The sequence below is a fragment of the Dromiciops gliroides genome, chromosome 2, assembly GCF_019393635.1.
Source record: "Dromiciops gliroides isolate mDroGli1 chromosome 2, mDroGli1.pri, whole genome shotgun sequence".
In the NCBI taxonomy this organism is placed as follows: Eukaryota; Metazoa; Chordata; class Mammalia; order Microbiotheria; family Microbiotheriidae; genus Dromiciops; species Dromiciops gliroides.
The window spans coordinates 29,438,103-29,460,276 of NC_057862.1; the positions used below are offsets into that span (position 1 = coordinate 29,438,103).

Sequence of the window (22,174 nt, forward strand, 5' to 3'; positions counted from 1 at the left end):
AAACAGTACCACAAACTAAATGCAATGTCTTTCTTATGCTTAATAGTTTTATTGCCACCTTGAAGCCCTAGTGAAGTTCTCAGAGGAGCACAAAGCATATTAAAGGAACTGCTGAATTTCCCAACCTCCCTATGAGGTAGGTTTGAAGCAGGAATTAGTATCTAAAATTTGTTTTATTTAAGTAGGGAATGTTTATAGCTATCATGAGGGGAGTTGCTTAAGTATATGGTTGAGTTTAACCAGTGTGCTCAGAGCTTTGCGTGCAAAGTAGGGATTACATGGAATCTTGGATGTTAGTGTTGGCATCTTAAAAGGTTGTAACAATATCTGGCATACAGAAGGTACTTAGTAAATGTCTGTTGAATTTCAATGGATTGGGTAGAGATAATCTAATTCAATCCTGTAGTTTTACAAATAAGGTAACAGCTAATTAGAAGTAGCTCAATAGTACAAGATTTAAAGAGGACTCCAAATAGTCAATTAGCCTCTGTTTGCTCTCTTACACTAAAGGTGAATTCCTTTCCTGTAAAGGGAGCCCAATGCCTTTTTGAACCTCTGTACATGTTAAGGGCTTCTCCCTCATTCCGAGCCAAAATATGCTCTCTTATTACCCATTCCTGGATCCTACTTCTGGCCTCTGAGGCACAGTATAAGAGGGCTAAATCTTTTTTTTTTTTTTTTACCCTATGACAGCATATCACATTTTCAATCACAGGGATAATATTCCTTCCAAAAATCTTCTATTCTCTAGGCAAAAATTTAAAAAATAAAATAAAACCACCTTGAGTTCGTTCAATATTTCCTCAAATGAAGTGAGAGAAAGAAAGTTTCACAGAAAAAAAAAGTATTTTGAAGGATAGTGACAGGTGGCTGGCATTCAATTTCATCTGTTCATTCAAAATATTTATTGAATATTTTCCATGTCTATAGTATCTTTTAGTAACTTGTGGGGGTGGGGGGGGAGAAGACAGTATAGTCCATGTGCTTGAATTCTTAGTTATTATGAATTTTAAAAAGTGTTAAATAAATGCTTGTTGATTGATGTAAGCTATTAGTGGTGAATATACTTTTAAATGTTGTTCTAACTGACATGATGGAATAGATTTAAGCTCTAGATTCCAAAAATTCAGTGATTCCTCTGAATGGTTATAACCCTTCACTAGGGTGGTTAGGGTTGATATAAAACCAATTTCTTAATATTCCACTTACATTTTATGTACAATGACCTGTTTTATCATCTGACTGTCCACCCAATCTATCTTTTCATTTTACTGTCCTATCTGCCTCTTTTCTCCACACTTGGTTCACTAGCCTCCCCAATGTACCTGAGATATTCACCTCTACACCCAGGTGTTTCAAAATGTGTGCATTTAGTCCCCATGAAATTTAATCTACCCATTTTTAGAATTACTGCCCTAGGGCCATCACCCTATTGAAGGAAGAATAAGTGTCTACACCTTTACCCATTCACCTCACTATACATACACTGTCTGACCCTAGACATGCCACTGTTTAATGATCTGCATTCTGTCACCTATACAGCTTTTCCCTTTCTTTTTTCCACCTACCAGAATAAAATCTACTCTCATGGTCAGCTTTCCCTTTTTGCATGTTTTGTTCCCCTATATCCTTCCTTAGAAGAGGAATTCTCTTTTATTTAAAAAAAAAGTCTCCCTTTTACTTAGCACTCTGCCTGACATGAAGTAAAAGCTTATTGTTTTTATTTATTTACTCATTCATCATCATCTTTTGAAAAAAAAATCTCACTTTGGTCAGTAATCCTCTGTTCATTAGTATTAAGAAGATCTATGTCTGGCATGAGGTACTGGCAAAGTGTCATAGTTCCTGAGAAAATTTTTGAGTTGAGGGAAAATTCCTTATAAAGAATGAGATCCTATTGACATGGAACGGAGGATAAATCAGAAGTTTCTCCTGTGAGAAGCAAAACCAAAGATTGTCAGATAATGAGACAGACATATCGAGGAATCAAGGGACTATTAAAGTGTAGATTGATCCACTAGATATCAGGACAGAAACACCTAAGTAAAGGGAGATTAAATTCCATAGAAGGAAAGTCAATTAGGCATGGCTACTACCTGACTGGAGCTAGGAGACAGAGATAACCCCAAAGGTCAGGACCATCATTTCAAAAAAATCCCCCTTGACTCTCAGGAATATGACAAGCCTCCAGGCTTTCAGTACCTCACCCCAAAAGGGAACAGTCCAGTTTTCAAGTGGTCACCCCATCCACCCTCTATAAAGGTGGTGTCCCTCTGGTTTGGGGCGGCTGAAGTTCTAGACATTCCTCCTGGTCATGTCCCCTTGTGCCAAATAAAAACCTCACTTTTATCTTTAATCAGGACATGTGTGAGTTTTAATTCTTTAACAGAGGAAATCCAAGAACCAGCATTTTTTCATCCATTTCACCTGTGACAGCACAAAATAAAAACCACTTTAATTCTAATTGAACTGTGTGTGACAGTGTAATTCTTTATTGAGATCCCCAATACCTTTCCCCTGTGACACTATGGAGAAGAATGTGCATACTAGCATGGTAGTTTCACTGATCTTTAGAACACTTATCAGTCCTCCTCAATGAGATTGATGGGCATTAAAAGTGATTAGCCTAAGTATACTCACTATCAAAAAAAAAAAAAAACTCAGCATATAATACCTCTCCCACATTTTGATGGTATGCAATTGAACGGGCATCCTACTAAGTGAAACTATGAGGATACTTATCTTGGACAGTGATTAGGTCTGATGAAGAGGAAAATGGCTAGATTATTACTAGTGGTGAATTGCAGAGTCCTTTGAATGATTCTGAGTTGTTCACTGATATAAAAATCCAATATCTCCTACTGAGGTCACATCTTCATTAGTGGTCATTCATTGATGCTCACCTAGTTGCCTACCTTGTATCATCAACATCTTGGATGTATCACCAATTCAGGGAATCCAAATAACAAGAGTAAAACACATGCTAGGTATAAGTATTGCCTTCTATATTCAATCTTTTTGCCTGAAATACTTCAGTATCCTGTTAATTAGTCATGCTGCCTTCCATCTCTCCCTTCTCCTATCTATCCTTTTTACAGATGCCTAAGTGATATAAATATATGTGTATATATATATATGTGTGTGTGTGTGTGTGTGTGTGTGTGTATGTGTGTGTGTATATATATATGTGTGTGTATATATATATATGGACTTAAATTTCATCTTCTATGTAAAGCTTTTCCTAGACTTCCCAACTATGAGTATTCCCCACAATCTTCAATTACATTTCTGCTGAGTTTGTACAGGCTTTATAATGACCTATTAAATACATCACAAGGTAGGGGCAGCAAGATGACAGTGTATAGAATACTAGAGTCAAGATGACTCATCTTCATGAGTTTAAATCTGGTCTCAGACATTTACTAGCTGTATGATCCTAGGTCAGTCACTTCACCCTATTTGCCTCAGTTTCTTCATCTATAAAATGAACAGGATGTGAAAAGGAAAAGGAAATGGAAAACCACTCCAGTATCTTTACCAAGAAAAACTCAAAGGTCACAGTCAGACATGACTGATAACTGACTGAAAAACAACATTAACAACAACGATGTGGACATTGATGGTTTTCAAAGGATGTGTAGGGGCATGCTAACATTGTACAATTTTCTCTAAATGTGCTCCAGGGTGCTTGGACTTTATACATACAATCACTTGAGGAATTTCCCCATAATTGAATTCTGAAATTAGTCATTTGTATATGAGTCTCCTGTACCACGATTCCTCAAGGGAAAGAATAATACTGTTTTATGGACAAATGAACAAAAACAAGTTTGAGAACTTCTGGTATACATGCTTTTCTCAGACACAAGCTATTTGAGTACAGGGACTCTTGACACATTTGCCTTTGTATTTTAGGAATCTAACAATGTCTGGTGAATAATAGGTACTTAACAAATGTGTGAGCTGAATTGAAGGTGGAAATAAAGATAGCATCGAGCTGGCCTGCATGGACAATGAGTTGCATGGGTCATAAAAAATGAGGGAGAGGGGGCAGCTAGATGGCGCAGTGGATAGAGCACCAGCCCTGGAGTCAGGAGGACCTGAGTTCAAATCCGGCCTCAGACACTTAACACTTACTAGCTGTGTGACCCTGGGCAAGTCACTTAACCCCAATTGCCTCACTAAAAAAAAAAAATGAGGGAGAACAGATTAGAGTCCACAAGATTGACATGTTTCCACAAAATAAAAAACTTATAAATTTGAAGATAGATTATCTGTGCAAGGAAAAACAGGCAATGGTCCCACTGGATGTGGAAGTACAGAAGTATTAGAATTTAGAGAAGCACAGGTAGAACTCACTTGCCTGAGTTCCATTCAACTACATTAGTACTTCATCCATTAGTACAAGTTAAATACAAACCTAATCATCATTGGAAGATTTCCATAATAACCTTTGTCTTTTCTTTTAAAGAGGGGCAGCTAGGTAGCATGGTAGATGGAGTACCAGGCCTGAGGTGAGGAAGACAACTGTTCCTGAGTTCAAATCTGTCCTCAGACATGTACTAGTTGTGTGACTCTGGGCAAGTCACTTCACTTTATTTACCTCAGTTTCCTCACCTGTAAAATGAGCGGGAGAAGGAAATGACAAATCACTCAAATACTGGTCTTTACCAAGAAAATCCCAAATGGGCCCACAAAGAGTCAGATGCTACTGAAATGATTAAACCACAACAAATTTCTTTTAAAGAGTATGGTGTGGGGCAGCTAGGTGGCACAGTGGATAGAGCACCGGCCCTGGAGTCAGGAGGACCTGAGTTTAAATCCAGCCTCAGACACTTGACACTTAGCTGTGTGACCCTGAGCAAGTCACTTAACCCCAATTGCCTCACCAAAACAAAACAAAACAAAAAAGGAGTATGGTGCAACAGATAGAGTGTGTGAAGTCAAGAAGACTGGGTTCACATTCTCCTCTCAGACACTAGCCAAGTAATGAGCAATTCACTTAATTTTTTTTTGGTACTGAGTTTCCCTGATGTTAAAATGAAAGTGGCTGAACAAGCTGATGTCTAAGACTCCCTGAAATGCCCAAACAATGATCCTATAATCCTGTGATGCTGTGTGGTCATAATGTACTAAAAAATCCTCACACAACTTGCCATTTTAATTTTTGTCTGAACCTTACATTAAGAAATCTGCTTACAGGGCAGCTAGGTGGCGCAGTGGATAAAGCACTGGCCCTGGATTCAGGACTCCCTGAGTTCAAATCCAGCCTCAGACACTTAATACTTAACGAGCTGTATGACCCTGGGCAAGTCACTTAACCCTCATTGCCCTGCAAAAAAACAAAAACAAAAACAAAGAAATCTGCTGATTTTCACAATTGTCTTTGTAAAGGAAGTGTTCAAAATAGCAGACTTTCCATCCCTAGCCCTGGAAGTTGTTTCCAATCTATGGGTTTCTATAGCACTATTTTAAATTACTGGTCTAGGAAGTTCTATATGTGGGGGCAGGGGATGGAGGTTTGAGTAAGAGGTGACTTTTTTTTTTTTTAAATAAAGGGCACTGGCACTGTTCTCTGAAAAAACAAACCAAGACAACTTCTACTCCCTCAAATTCTGTTATGGACACATCTTTCCCTGATGTTTGGATTAAATTAGTGATGATTTTCTAGATGGCTTTGGTTAGACAACTCCTTTTAAACACAGCATTTCCAGGAGGAGATCGACACCCTATCTGCAATTTCTTTTTCATTTTCTTTCCCAAGACATCAAAGATGAGTGTTACAGGTCTCTGTTTCAACCATATCTGTTCTCTCCTATATTTATATTTCTTAAGTTAATGAATGTTATTTTTTCTTCTAGGGTTATAAAGAATAAAGGGATTTTTTTTCAAAAATACTAATGTTGGTATTTTTGTTCTTTTCAATTATTCACAGATTATAATAAAGTCACAGAAAATTTTCAGCTGGAAGGGGGCATTGAGAACATCTAAGTGGATCACCTACCTGTGGGCCAGGGATCTGTGAGTGTGTGGAGGGACCTGGAGTTATTATGTTGCGTCTGGGAATATATAAATAAGACAACATCCTTTCTGCAGGCAATAATAATAATTCTTTTGTATAAATGTCCTACTCTCTTTCAGATGTAGGTAGCTGCTATCATGATTAACAAAATAGAAATTCATGGGAAATGTCATTGAATTCATAAGAGCCTTTGGTCATTATGCATTTTTTGCAACAACAGATGCTATTAATATGATTACTCAAGTTGCAGAGACAAATTTAGACCCATTTCCAATAAAAAAAACTCTTCCTAACCACTAGACTCATTGAAAAATGGAATGAACTCCTTCCAGATATAGTGGGCTCCCTCCCCTTCATGGGAAGTTTTCAAACTAAGGCTGTTCTAGAAGAAATGTTCTTGGAGTTGCATGTTGATTAGATAGCCATTGACATTTCTTCCAATCTAAGATGTGTTTCTGCAACATGATCATATGTGAAGCCCAGGACATTTTTTGATATTATATTGGGTTACCCTGAATAGAAAAGTTTGTTAGCTGGATATCTACTCTAATACTTCCATTTTTTTTTTCAGCTGAGGGGACCAAGCCCCAGACAAGGGAAATTACATGTTCAGGGTCACAAATCTAGGAGATGATAAAGATAATACTGAACACAAATGTTCTGGCTCAAAGTCCAGAGTGATTTTTTTTCCCCCATCTTATCACCCTACCTCTCCAGAAAAGTAAAATGAACTAGGGAAGTTATGGACCTTGCCTCAAATGAAGAGAATTTTCTTTTATAACCAGTGAAACTCTTACTTCTGCTCTACAAAACCCTTTACCACATCATTTTTTCAATTGCAAATGTTCTTCCCTTCCATGGGAAATTTTTAATATGAAAGCATTTATAATTCTACCTCTTTACCCTTTATATATGTACAGTGTATTTATATATTGTACAAAAATTTTCTAAGGAAAATCAGAGAAAAGGGAGTCTATAATCCTAAATCCTAGTCTTGTTACTTCTTATTAATTGTGTGACCTTGAACAAGTTGGTTAAATTCAATTTCTTTATCTTGAAAACATGAGAGTTAGATCAGATGCTCTCTAAGGAAATCAGGTAAATTACTGAAGAATATTCCAAACTTTTTAAGGTATCCAAAAAGATGTCTTCATTTGTTATCACCTTATTTGTCAATGACACTTCAAGGAGATCTTGCAATGAAACAAAACAGCTGCTCACATTCCAGATTCTATCTCAAAGCAGAATTCAGAAATTTACCTCCACAAGCCGGTTGGTATGCTCACGAAATATAGCAGCATATTCTTTCATTTCCTTTTCCCTTCCATTCTTGGCTGCTTCAATGAGAACCAGAAGTGGGACTGTTGTGTCCAAGAAAGAGTCTGACACATGGTCAATAATGGCCTTACGGAGCTGTAACAAAAGGGGAAAACACCATTTTGGTTAGTCATTTGTTTGTACTCCAAGTTATGTCAAATTAAAGGAGTCACAGGATGTAGGACTAGGAACTACCCTGGACAGCTCCCATCTCCAGCCTTTGGCATTGGTAGGTCTCCCTAGGAGTGCATTCTCTCCTTATTTCTCTCTCTTAAAATCCCTGATTTCATTCAAAATTCAGATTATTAAATTCTACAGTCAGGATTTCCTGATCTCCTCAAGTGACTAAGGGCATTCTTCACCAAAAAAGTCAATAACTTGTAATAATGGTATGTGTATGTGTGCATAGATATATGTGGGATATGTATAGTTATACATACAATTCATCCTCCCAGAATGACTATAAGCTCCTTAAAGGCTAGAAGTTTTTTTTCCCCTTCATTTCCCCCATCAATTACCAAAGTGCCTAGAAAATTGTATGTTTGATCCTAGAGGTTATAGGAAAACACTGAGTTTATTGGATAGGTGACATGGTCAGATGTGCACTTTTGGAAGAATAATTTGACAGCTGAGTAAACAATAAACCCAGACGGGTAAAAGAAAAGGAAGGTAGAACAACTAACAGTTCAGATGTGAGATGATTACAGCATACCTAAGAGTTCTGGCAATGTCAGAGGAGAAAAAGGAACTTGTTCAAAAGATGTTGCAACAAGGCAGCTAGGTGGCGCAGTGAATAGAGCACCAGCCCTGGAGTCAGGAGTACATAAGTTCAAATCAGGCCTCAGACACTTAACACTTACTATCTGTGTGACCCTGGGCAAGTCACTTAACCCCAATTGCCTCACCAAAAAACAAAAAAACAAAAGATGTTGCAAATGTGGTATCAACTGGTCCTAGCAATAGCTTGGATGTCAGGGGACAGAGTGAGTTATCAAGATGGCAGCTAAGTGTGACTCAGAGGATGGTGATATCTTTGATAGTGATAGGGAAGCTCAAAAGAGGGGAGGGTTTGGGGCAAACAGATACTTGGTTGATAGAGCATTTGGTTTGAGATGTGAGGAGGAAGAGGTTAGCTATGGGAAAGGAAATGGGAGAACCATCACCATAAAGGTGACCATTGAAACGATGAGCATTGATTGGGATGGCCAAGTGAAAGCATAGAGAGAGAGGTGAAATTATATTGAAGGAAAGGACATTTTCCCTTACAATCAACTGGGATAATAGATATACAAAGTATCATTCTTCCCATTTATAGAAGAGAAAACTGGATCTCAGAAAAGTGAAATGAACCATCCAGTGTCATCAAGGTGGATCTTTTGGCTGGGTCAACAATCCAGGGCTCCTGAACCTGAAGCCTCTACTCTTTCTGCTGTACTAGAGTGCCTCTCTCTAAATCAAGGAGTCGTCCTGCCATGAGAATAAAGACAGTTACAGCAAGTAAAAACCTCCTGTGAGGATACCAAGTGTTCCCGGATGTAAATCCAGTCTTACCACAATCATAAGACTGCTTTTCAAAGGCCCATATTTCCCCCCTCAATTTGTTTAATTTAGAGGTCAGATTGTAAATTAGAGCATCCTGATTTCACAAAAAAACCCACCCAGCATTAAAATGTTTACCAGTTTATGTACACATGTGTCTACATCATGTATTTTCATAATTGCAAAATTACAAAATGTTTTCTACCTTGTTGGAGGAGCTGACAATAAATTTTGATTAGCTAAATTGTAGACTTCATGGTAATTAAACCAACTGAGATCACCGATTATGCCAGTTGATAACAGATTAATAGAGCAAGGAGAATAATAAATGAGCCTGATGTCCAATTTTCTCCATTTACATTAATTGTTCTTGCACTCCCAGCTTAAATTATTAAACAAGTCGAACATTCTGCTACAAATTAGTTCTTTTAAATTAGATTTCATGTAAGCTCATAAGTGACAGTCAGGCAATTACCCAGCTCCACAGATATTTGCTGAGTTCTAAACCCACCCAAGAAAAATGAATATACTTTATTCATACAACATTGAGCTCCATAAGAAAATCATGGAAGATAGTATCCAAGTTTCTCTGTTAGCAGCAATGTAAATAAAAGTCCCCAAAAGGCTCTAGATACAGCTTCCTCATTGAATTTAATATTTTCTGCCTACAAAACAAAGAAACATCTTCCAAAACAAAAAAGTACAATGTTCTTTATATTAAAATATATGTATATATGATATTATATACATACAAATAAATATACTTACAATATATTTTATGCATTTTATTTAGACATTGTATATATGCATATGTATGTCTGCACACACATATAATGTTTTAAAACAAGGCAAACTCATATTCTGAGAACATAAATTTTATTTTTTTTTTTATTTTTTAAATAATAAAATTTTATTTAAAGTTTTGAGTTCTAAATTCTATCGCTCCTTCCCCTCCCCCCTCCATGAGGCCATAAGCAATCAGATATAGGTTATACATATACAATTATGTACAACATTACCATATTAGTCATTTCGTATAAGAAAACGAATTTTTAAAATGAAAGAAAGTTTAAAAAAATAGCATGTTTTGGTCTGTGTTCAATCAATAGCTATTCTTTCTTTGGAGGTAGATACTATGCTTTATCATTAGTCCTTTGGGATTGTATTGGATCATTGTATTGCTGAGATTAGTTAAGTCATTCATAGTTGTTCATTGTACAATATCACTGTGCACAATGTTCCCCTGGTTCTGCTCACTTCACTATACATCAGTTCATATAAGTCTTTCCAGGCTTTTTTGAAATCATTCTGCTTGTCATATAGCACAATAATTTCCCATTGCCATCATTTACCACAGCATGTTCACCCATTCCCCAATGGATGGACATTCCTTTGATTTCCAATTCTTAGCCACCACAAAAAAGAGCTGCTGCAAACATTTTTGTACAAATGGGTCTTTTTGGGGATGTCTTGGGGGTATAAACCTATCAATGGTATTGCTAGATCAAAAGGTCTACAAGTTTTATAGCCCTTTGGGCATAATTCCAAATTGCTGAGAACATGAAAATGAATGACATGTCCTCAGGTCTCAGAGTAAAGGAAGTCTTTGCCTATCAGACTTTCCAAATAACATTTCATTAGATCTAGAAATGGAAGGGACCTCAGAGACCATCTACTCCAATTTCCCAATTTTTCAAAGGAAGAAATTGAACCTAGAGTTCAATCTAAAACCCATTTTGGCGTCTATTTTGTGCCAGAGACTATGCTGGGTACCGAAGCAGCTGGTGGTTCAGTGGATAGAACAATGGGTCCAGAATCAAGAAGACCCAAATTCAAATTCAACTTCAGACACTTCCTAGCTTGCAGGACCCTGGGCAAATGACTTAACTTTTGTTTGCCTTGCTTTCCCAGGATGATAACAGTAAACTCTCTTGCAGGATTATTGTGAGGATCAAATGAGGTAATATTTGTAAAATGCTTAGCATAGTGTCTGGTACATAGTAGGTACTATATAAATATTTATTACTTTTTCCATTACAAAGACAAAAATGAGACAGCCCTTGACTCCACTTAGGTTACATTCTGATAATTGTTCAATAGATTCATATTTCACTGATCTGGTTTCTCCCTCAAAAAGGGAAAAATCAAAATTCTCCATTCCTTCTCATCTACCGCATCTCTCTAGTAATCCCCCCATAGTGGATCTACTCAATGTATGGATGCTTTCTCAAGGCTTCTTAATGTCCCATTCTTACAAACATGGACAGTAAGGGGGTAGCTAGGTGACTCAGTGGTTAGAGCACTGTGCCTGAAGCCAGGAAGACCTGAGATCATATCTACCATTAGACACATTAGATATATGACTCCAATGTGAGCCAATTAACCTCTCTTTGCCTTAGAACACAGGAGAAGGAAATGCCAAACTACTCCAGTATCTGTGCCAAGAAAATGCCATGGACAGTATGGTCCATGGGGTCATAAAGAGTCAGATATGATTAAATGACTGAACAACAGACACTTAGATGATTCAGATACTACTTTGTTTCTTCCTATGTGACCAACCCATCTCCTTTTCTACTCATGAATATCCTAAATAACACCTAGTATGTAACTTCTTGCATCCCAGCCTAATTTTGCCCAATCAGTTTCCATTAACATTGGGACCACCCATAATTTTAGTTACATGATCTGCACACATATAACTTCATCAGGGGAAAATTATTAATAAAGATAAGTTTTTGTGTCAGTAAGAAGTTTAGCATTGTAAAAGAAAACTGCAAGGGGCAGCTAGATGGTACAGTGGATAAAGCACCAGCCCTGGATTCAGGAGTACCTGAGTTCAAATCCAGCCTCAGACACTTAACACTTACTAGCTGTGTGACCCTGGGCAAGTCACTTAACCCCAATTGCCTCACCAAAAAAAAAAAAAAAGAAAAGAAAAGAAAAGAAAAAGGAAAATGTAGGGGGGACAGCTAGGTGGTGTGGTAGATGAGGCACTGATCCTGGATTCAGAAGGACCTGAATTCAAATCTGGCCAAAGACATTTGACACTTACTAGCTATGTGACCCTGGGCAAGTCACTTAACCCACATTGCCCTGCAAAAAAGTATAAAAATTGTAATTTATATACTATATATATATGTTATATAAATTACAATTATATATATATATATGAGTCAAAAGAGAATAAAGATGAAATAATTAGTAAGAGGAAGGGAGAAAGCAGAAAGAGGAAAAGTTAAAGGGTAAATGAAAAAAGAAGGAGGATGCAAAGAAAGTGAAGGAGGAGGGGAGGAGAAGGAGAACAAGGAGGAGGAGGGAGAAGTGATTTATAGAGTACTTTAAAGTTTGAAAAGTGCTTTGTTCACAATAACCCTTTCTAGTTAAATTGTACTATATTTATGGATAAGGAAACTGAGGCACACAGAATCTGTATCATGTTTCTTTTACATAAACATTTACTTTGCATACCTGCTGTGTATAGAGAAATGTACAAAGTGGGAGATAGAGTTTAGCTAAGATGTGATCATTTCCCTCAAAAAGCTTGAAGCCTGGTAGGGCTACAAGAGACAGTCTCAGAGAGCTAAAATGAAAAGCAGTCATAGTATAAAATGACTATCTGCATACCTCAGAGGAAAGACAGCTAATGCTAGTGCGTCAAGGAATGCTTGCCAGATACAGTGATATCTGAGTCGAATTTTGAAGAAACATATACTTCCTTGTTTCACTGGAGAGATGTGGGTCTATGGCTATAGAATCTTACATACATACATGTATATGTATATGTATATGTATGTGGATATGTATACTATATTATACATTTATGTATATGTGTGTGATATATTTGTATGCATACACAATATAACATATTTGCTATATATGCACACCATGTGTGTATGTATGTGTATGTGTTTGGACTGTCAGATACAATCAATGTGCTCAGTGATTACAGTGATTTCATTTTTAAAATTTATTGCAAGAGAAGGTTTATTGGAGATTAAGGAAGGGGTATGTCTTGAAATGTATGTGACACAAAAACAAAAGTCATCAATAAAATGAGAAGAAAAAATAAGAAATGCAATGAAAGATTATGGGATAGCTGGTACTTGATGGGCAACCACAGTGTGTGTGGGGAGGGGTAGGGATTGAGGGCCTGGGGAGGCTTGTCTAGGGTGCAGTCACAAAGGAGAGGAAATCATAGAGGTATTTTCTTATTTTAACAAATACTTTTTGTTCATTAGATGCTGAGTTCAAAATCTAAATGCTGTCAGCACTTTCAGGCATTCTGGGCAAAGGCCCTGGTCATTTGGCCTCATTAATACAGTGGCCATCTCCTCTTTCCATTTTTGGCCATCTCCTCTTTCCATCCCCACCCCACCCCGCTATAGTCCTTCCCTGCTTGACTTTCCCTTATCCCTTTCATTCCCTAACTTCATCTTCCCTGACTTTCACTTAACCCTTCTGGGGAAATCTTTAGAGTCAGAAGACAAGACGCTGGGTATCTAAACAGTGAGTAAGCCCAGAGAAACAGATAAAACAACATTAATTTCCAAAGAAGCTTTTAACTCAAATCCCTGACAATGGTTTATTATGAAGCAAATCTAGAAACCATTTCCACATCCCATGTGTTGCTTAGCAGACAATAGAAAGATGACAAAGGATTAGAAACAGAATTAGACCACCTACAACAAACTCTTACTTCTGTTTTGAAAGGGGCTGCTCTTGGCAACATAATTACAATACCCAGCATCATGGAGCCACTTAACTTGAGTTACCATATATGTTCTTTGTTCTGCCATTGTAGGTTTGGAGTATGCCATCACCTCCTCTAAATCAAGAAGAATTTCTCTAAATGGGGAATTCCTAAATGATATTCAAATCATCCCAATCAATCTCATTTTTATTTCCATGATCTAGTGATAGATTTCATTCTATTTTAGGGGCAGTGTAGTCAGGAAGGGTCAGATTAGAGAAATGGTGCCATGGAACCAAGAGAGCAAATCAGCACCACCAGGTGAGCATTTGCCTTTGCCACTTTTCTTAAGCTCAGGGGTTCTCTGACCCTGGGCAAGACACATAACCTTCACTGCCCTCTCAAAAAAAATAATAAAAATATCAGGGGTTCTCTAGCCTCAGACACTTGACACTTACTACCTGTGTGACCCTTGACAAGTCACTTAACCCTTATTCCCTACCCCCCTCCCAAAAGATCAGAGTTCTCCCCCCATTTTTTCTATCATGAACCATTTTGATAGTCTATTGAGCTTTATGGGCCTCTCATCAGACTATAATACCAATTGTGCAATTGGCAATAACCTTATTTTATAGATAAGGAAACTGAGGCTCAGAGAAACAAAATCACTTGTATATGTTTATACAATCTGTCCGTTTGGGAGGCAGTAATTAAAGTTCGGTTCCTTCTGACTTCAAGCCCAGTAATTCTTCCATTCCATTCACATTATGATGTGAGCAGTATTATTTCCATTCCACAGATCTGGAAACTGAGAGTGAGAGGTGACAAATCTTCTCCAAGGTCATAGAAAAATGGAAATAAAAGTATAAAGGAACTTGGGGACCATCTAGTCCAACACTCTCCAATTAACACTGAAGAAGTGAAAGTGGAAAAAGACTTAGTGAACTGTCCAAGGTTCCAACAGAGGAGAGATTTTAATCCAAGTCTTTTGACTCCAAAACTCATACTCAACCATAAAGCTATGAAATATCTGAGTTGATATTTGACTGACTCCTGGGTAGCTCGGTGGCTCAATAAATAGAGCGCCAAGCCTAGAGTCAAGAAGACTCTTCTTGCTGAGTTCAAATCCAGCCTCAGACACTTACTGGCTAGGTGACCCTCAGCAAGTCCTTTACCCCTGCTTGCCTCAGTTTCCTCAACTGTAAAATGAGCTGAAAAAAGAAATGGCAAAACACTCCAGTAACTTTGCTAAAAAAAATCAGAAAACAAAATAAACAAACAAAAAAATCAGGTCACAAAAGTCAGATGCGACTGAACAACAACAAAGCTGATTCTACCCTCAGTGTCCTTTCTTCTGTTTCATGTTATTTCTCACAAATATCTGATCATAGGGAGCAGCTAGGTGGCACAGTGGATAAAGCACCAGCCCCGGATTCAGGAGGACCTGAGTTCAAATCTGGCCTCAGACACTTGACACTTACTAGCTGTGTAACCCTGGGCAAGTCATTTAACCCTCATTGCCCTGCAAAAACAAACAAACAAACAAACAAACAAAAAACAAATATCTGATGGTAAAGATGGCAACTAAGTAGCTTCTAATCCCTAATTCCAAGACCATTGTGAATTCTTCACTCAAGGATAACAAGGAAGTATGGATAGTGAGCAGCTAGAGCATTAATCTTGGCTTCTAACCAAAATCCTGTTGTATTTGCCATTTGTCTTTACCCACATTTGTACTCTGCACTTCTAACAGATATGAGACCATGGAGTTCTTGAATTTTTCTGAGAAAATCTTTTTACTCTTTTCAGTGAAATTATTTTTCCACATTACAAGGTAGTGGGGCAGAAACACACACATACGCAAAATATGTATGTGCATAGATATATGTTTCTGTATACACATATTTATCCAAATGTGTATGTATAGATACATGTATATATTTATAATACACATATGTATAAATTCACATATATTATAAGTATGCAGGAATATATATATATGCATAGTTTCATAGCTTATATATGTGTATACATATGTGTGTATACATATACTCATATACGTGGTGTTTGTGTATATTCCAAATGACATGAAGGCTTTTAAAAATCATCTCAGAAGAATATCAGACTGCATCTCTTTAGGGGTGGAGTATGGAAGAAATAAGCAGAAAGCTGAGTCAGGGAAGTAGAAGCAGCTAAGACCACAATAGGAAAGCCTTACATTTTGGGGGTATTTTATCATTAAGAAGTACAGTTATCAGGGCAGCTAGGTGGCACAGTGGATAGAGCACTGGCCCTGGAGTCAGGAGTACCTGAGTTCAAATCCGGCCTCAGACACTTAACACTTACTAGCTATGTGACCCTAGGCAAGTCACTTAACCCCAATTGCCTCACTAAAAAAAAAGAAAAGAAAAAAAAAAAAGAAGTACAGTTATCACAAGAATTTTGGATGGTAGTTCCAACATTAAGACTCCCTTATTACACTTTTTGGAAACTGAAACTGAAAAAAGGTGAAGGGGCTTGGGCACCATAACAAAGATAGAATTCAAACACATTGGTCTCACTCTCCCTCAGTCCACTTATCCAATTGTTTGTTGTCGTTTGTCCTTTTTTCTCAAAGAGGACCATGACATCAGGGTGATGTCACAACTTATACTGAATTGGATTTAAGTGAGGGAGAGCTGGGAAAGGTCAGCACCCTCACTCTTTCCTCCAGAGCCATCTGGGTGCAGTGGCAAGATATATATCAGGATGACTGGCAATCACCCTGGATGTTTAAGTCAATTGGGGTTAAGTGACTTGCTCAGGGTCACACAGCTAGTAAGTGTCTAAGGTGATATTTGAACTCAAGTCCTCTTGACTGTAGGGCCAGTGCTCTATCCATTGTGCCAACTAGCTGTCCCATAACTTATCCAAATTAGATGACAAATCATAGAGACTTGAAGTTCACAAATACCTTTCTCAACTAATCCGTCCTCACTGCTTGTACATTCAACACTCAACATCAGGCCCTTAGCCTCAGTAATATTATATACCATTCACTGCTAAATTGTTTCTTTGTTTGTCTTTCATCTCTTTTAGTCACTCTGTACCCATATAACAAAATGTTTTTTCTTAAGTACTAGTCTGACCGTATGATTCCCATCCTTAATTACCACCCATGGGGCATATCACCTCTAATATCAAACAGAACTCCTTCTATTTAGTCTTCAAAGCCCTTCATAATCTGACCCCAACCACATCTGCAGACATTTCATTCATTACTTTCTTTCCCATAGTTTTCAGGTCAGGCTGACCTTCTCACTGTTTCTCACATATGACACTCCAACTCCCATCTACTTATCACTGAAATGGCTGAATCCCTTCCAAGAATTTTCTCCTTCCTCATTTGTGCCTCTGAGAATCATTGTTCCCTTTGGTACTTAGGTCATGTTCCACTTTTTACATGAAATCTTTCCTGATATCTTCACCCCACCTTGAGCCAGTGTCCTATTTCCCAAAATAACATTGTATTTATTTTGTATGTTAGTTGTATGTGCATATAAACACAGGAAGATGCATACATATTTATATGTACATATAAGTATGTCTATGTGTATATGTGTGGTATTTCCTTCAATAGAATATAAGTTCATGAAGGACAAGGATTGTTTCATTTTTTTGTCTTTGTACCACCAAGGCCTAGTATATCCTTGGCACATAGGCATTTGATAAGTGAGTTGGATAAATAAATACCTTTTGGTAACAAATGTCCTATACACTTCCAAATTGTTAAATATTAGAAAAAATACTGTTTTGCCAGTGGAAATGCCACTGAATAAGATACTTTTCCATCTGATTTACTGCTGCATGCTAAGGAACTCTTGGCCCCTCCATCTGGCTGAACTATTTTCTATATGTAGCTGTCTCCTATTAGAATATGAAATCCTTCAGCATAGGGGTTACCTTTCTTTAGTGTCTCCAATGCTTAGGACAATGTTTTACACAAAGTCCTTAAGAAATATTTTTTCATTCACTCATTTTCCAATAGATGTGGTCAAAAGACATGACTGAAAAATTTTCAGAAGAATCATTCATATAGCATAAAAGAATGTTCTGAAACAAACATAATAGAAGAATCAATATAATCATACAATTTTCATACAATTGGCAAAGATGACAAAAAATGGGAAGAGCCTACATGATGAATACACAAATGTACTGTGGATGGAGTTGGGAACTGGTTGAACCATTATGCTAAAAAGGTGATTAAAATTTCCTTATTCTTAGATACAGAGATCTCACTTTCAGGTATACTATATCCCAAGGAGGCGAATGACAAAAAAGAACCCCCTTGTGTACCAAAATATTTATGTAAGCATTTCTTGTCATAACAAAGAGCTAGGAAACAATGTTGATGCCAATAAAATAACGAATGGCTAATCAAACTATAATTTACCAATGTAATGAAATGATATAATAAATATATGGCAGGCCAAGAGGGATGAGATCTGTATGAATTGATGTAAAATGAAGTAAGTAGAATCAAGAAAACAATCTATACAATAACTACATAATGTAAATAGAGCATCAAAATAAAATGATTAAAACTGAAATTATAATGATCAAACTTGGCCCCAAAGACGACATATGAGTGAGCACTTCCCTTCATTTATTTGTGGAAGGGAACATATGGTATTAATGGAAATAAAGTATGACTTTTGGTTAGTTTTACTGAGCTAATTTAACTATTTCTTATTCTTTATTTCAAGGAATGATTCTCTAGGTTAAAGGTGGATGCCATGGGAAATGAGAGTGATTTTAAACAAAAGACCAATAAATTTGTATTTTAAAATGTTTGAGTGTTCAAATGGGTCTGACTCCAAAAACCAAGCTCTATCCCCTAATATCTAAAGCCAATCACCCGGAAAAGTGATTGTGACACAGAGAACAGGCCTCAAAGTGTAGGGCTCAAAGTGAATACAGAAGGTACCTAGTCCAAATGCCTCTTTTATACACGGAAAAAATGAGATTTGACATTGGTCACCTAAACAGTAATAAAAAGGATGCATTTGAGCCCAAACCTTCAGATTCCACAATTAATGTCCTTTTCCTTTATTTTTCCTCATAGAATTATTCTCAGCAATCTCCCTCAGAAAACTCATGATCCACTCTAGTCCTTTGAATCAAAAATAATGAATTTTTTGGGGATAAAGTTAGCGAAGGAAGACTCCTATGAGGCACAGGAAGGAAGCATGAAAGGGTTGTGGATGTAATAATGGAAATGTCTACATCACTTCAAGGTATGCCAAGCACTTTTTGCCAGCAAGCCTGGGAAGTCAGTGAGGGAGTTGAGTTTGTTATTCTCTCCCCCAAAGAAATGATACTAACTGTACTAAAGTAAAAGAACAGATACAATTATCATGGAAAGGAGGGGTAGCATTTTCTTCTCATGAGAAATGAATAAGGATTCAGAAGATGATTCTGAGAAACAGTTTGAGTTAGCCAAGGGTTATAGGGGTTGAGATGACTCATATTGCTATGTTAAATCACATTTTTATAGCCAATCGTCTAGAGAGGATGGGGCATGGAGGGGAGCATTCAGAAGGAGACTCCCATGGGATGATCCCATCACATCAGGCCTGCAGAAATCAACCAAAAGGAATGGAAGTTACTTGAACTAATACTCACATAAGGAAGATAGAGATTGGGAGAAGGCAGCTGTTGAATCATATGTGAGAAGTTACAGAATTTTAGAATTTAGAAGGAATCTCAGAGGTCATTTAGTCCAACCTTCACCTTATATGGACCACACTTCATAAAATTCCCAAGAAGCAGTCCTTCAGCCTTTGCTTGAAGATCTCTAGTAAAAGAAACTTATCTGCCTTTCAAAATAGCCCATTCTACCTGTGAACAGCTGTACTTGTTAGAAAGTCATTTGGGGGTTGGTTTGGGGAAGCTTTTTTTGTTTCCTCATATCAACTTGAATTTTGTCTCTCTTAGATAGATGTCTTTCCATTGATCCTTTCTTAGTTCCCTAGAGCCAAGCAGAAAAAAGCTAATCCTCCTTGCCCATGACAGCCATTCAAATCTTTAAAGGCAGAAATGACGCCCACCAGACCAAATCTTTTCATCATCAAGTTAAACACCTCAGTTCCTACAACTAATTCTCAAGTGGCCTATAGTCATGACTGTCTTCCTCTAAATGCCCTCCCCCCACCAAGCTTGTCATTTCCAGGGGTGTTGTCAGGTTTAGCTTTGTACTCTCTAAACTCTACGCAAATGGAAGGTTGTTGTTGTTATTATTGTTGTCATTGCCATCATCTTCATACAGTCAGCAGGCTTCCAGTGCCATGATGACTTCACTCTCTCAGCCTCTGAACCTTCCACTGCACTCCTGTTGAGCTCAGTGTTTGTAGAGCAATACAGCAGTGAGCCGCTAAATGCATAACAATCTGACTCTCCCAGAAAAAAAAAATACACAGGCATTTTTAAGCTAAATCTGCATTTCTGACATTATCTTAACTCTAGACAATAAAAAACAAAACAATCAGTCAAAGCCTGATTTATAGTGACTGGGCATTTCTGAGCTGGAAATGTTCACAATGAAAATTTAACAATCAGCTCTTGAATGCTGGCTCTAGCACAACCCTAGTCAATTCCCTCTATAATATGTAACAACCTGACCTAAGCACAAGGCTCCAGGTGTGGTCTGATCAATATTTTGTGTGTGTGTGTGTGTGTGTGTGTGTGTGTGTGTGTGTGTGTGTATATATATATATGCCTTCATTCTGGACCATATTCATATATATATATACATGTCTTCATTCTGGACCATATTCATATTAGTGCCTCCTAAAATAGCAACAGTTTGGGGAGGCCAATGTGATGATGTTGACTTATATTGAACTTATTGTTCACTCAGACCTCCAGATTTTTTTTTTTTTGGTGAGGCAATTGGGGTTAAGTGACTTGACCGGGGTCACACAGCTAGTAAGTGTTAAGTGTCTGAGGCTCGATTTGAACTCAGGTTCTCCTGACTCCAGGGCCAGTGCTCTATCTACTGTGCCACCTACCTGCCCCAAACCTCCAGATTTTTAAAAAATTCTTACTGGATAAAAGAAAGCATGAAATGGGGTATGGAGGAGTGTACCCAGAACAAAGTGAGGAGAGACTAGCAGGATTAGTGAAGGTATGGAAAGTAAGATGTTGGGGCTTGCTTCTTTCTCTTAATTGCTTATCAGAATCATTTTGCAAACTCAGATTCCTTTCCCAAGAGGAAGATAATTTACCCTTAATCTCTAGCTTTTTGTATCTTAATGGTTCCATTAAATTTATTTAGAGTCTGTGTCTTCTGGGAAGAGAACAATAAATGTAGCTCCCTCATGGACATCATAGGCTTGCTGGTGGAATTTTAGTTATTATACCTTTGCTCTTGCATGTTAGCCACCTGTCTCTTGTCTTTCTTCTCTATCAATATCATAAGAAACACTACTTATTTAAAGGACAGAAGTAGGTGATGAGTTTCTTGAGAAATATTCCTGGGAATAATTCTATATAAAGTGCTAGATTTGAAGTTAGGAAGACCAGAACTCAAATCCTTCCTCAAATATTTACTAGCTATATTTTCCTGGGCAAAGCCTCTTAACTTGTCAGCCTCAGTTACCTCATTTACACAATGGGTATAATTATAGGACCTATTTTTTAAATTATTTTGAGGATTTTAATATCTCTGAGGTATCTGCAAAATGCTCTGTAAATCTTTTTTTATTGTTATTTTTGCTCTGTAAATCTTAAAATGATATTTTTATTATTATTATTAGTGTTTAATATCAATGTCAAGCAACAGTTACAAAGAGGCAACATGGCCTCATTAAGAACAGCCATGCCAAATCAATCACATTTTCCTTTTTGGGGGGGCAGGGCAATGAAGGTTCAGTGACTTGCCCAGGGTCACACAGCTAGTAAGTGTCAAGTGTCTGAGACTCAGGTCTTCTTGAATCCAGGGCTAGTGTTTTATCCACTGTGCCACCTAGCTGCCCCCCCCATATTTTCATTTTTGATGAGGCTAAAGGGGCATTCAGGATGTTAAGCCTGGAAAAGGAAGGACTCTTGATAAACATCAAAGATATGATCCAGTGTGGGAAGGTTGCCTTTCATATGGAAGAGAGATCAGCCTTGTTCTGTGGCTTGGTCACAGAAAGAAAACCCTGGAGAGAGGGTTGTATGTTGAAAAGGCTATATGATATGATGGGTAGAGTTCTAGGCTTGACTGAGTAGCAGTGTGACAATGCACTTCATTTTTCTGAGCCTCAGTTTGCTGCTCTGTCAAATGAAAGGGTTGGACTAGATAACCTGCAAAGACCTTTCCAGTAGCTTGAAATCTATGATCCTTTAACTCTGCAATCCAACAGGTAAATATTGGCTTGAAGCTGGAAGCAGAAAGTGTGTATGGGGGTGGGGGGGTGGAGTGATGAACTTCTTCACAACTTCAGATGGCAAAAAGTGGAATAGACAGCCCTGGGTTAGCTTCCTCTTTACTAGGGATGCTCCAGCAGAGACTGGATATCTGCTTGTCTTGCATGTTATAAGGATGATTCTATTGTTATGACTACCAGAATGATAAA

The 22,174-nt window shown here is 37.6% G+C and overlaps 1 protein-coding gene across 2 annotated transcripts in view; it reads right to left on the minus strand.

Moving 5' to 3' along the window:
- Window positions 1-22,174, minus strand: part of CTNNA3 (catenin alpha 3) — a 2,043,451-nt gene that overhangs the window by 986,691 nt on the left and 1,034,586 nt on the right. For both annotated transcript variants that reach the window (XM_043982624.1, XM_043982622.1), the window contains exon 9: window positions 7,283-7,435. In XM_043982624.1, coding sequence (XP_043838559.1) covers window positions 7,283-7,435 — 153 coding nt within the window. The remainder of the gene's footprint in view (window positions 1-7,282; window positions 7,436-22,174) is intronic.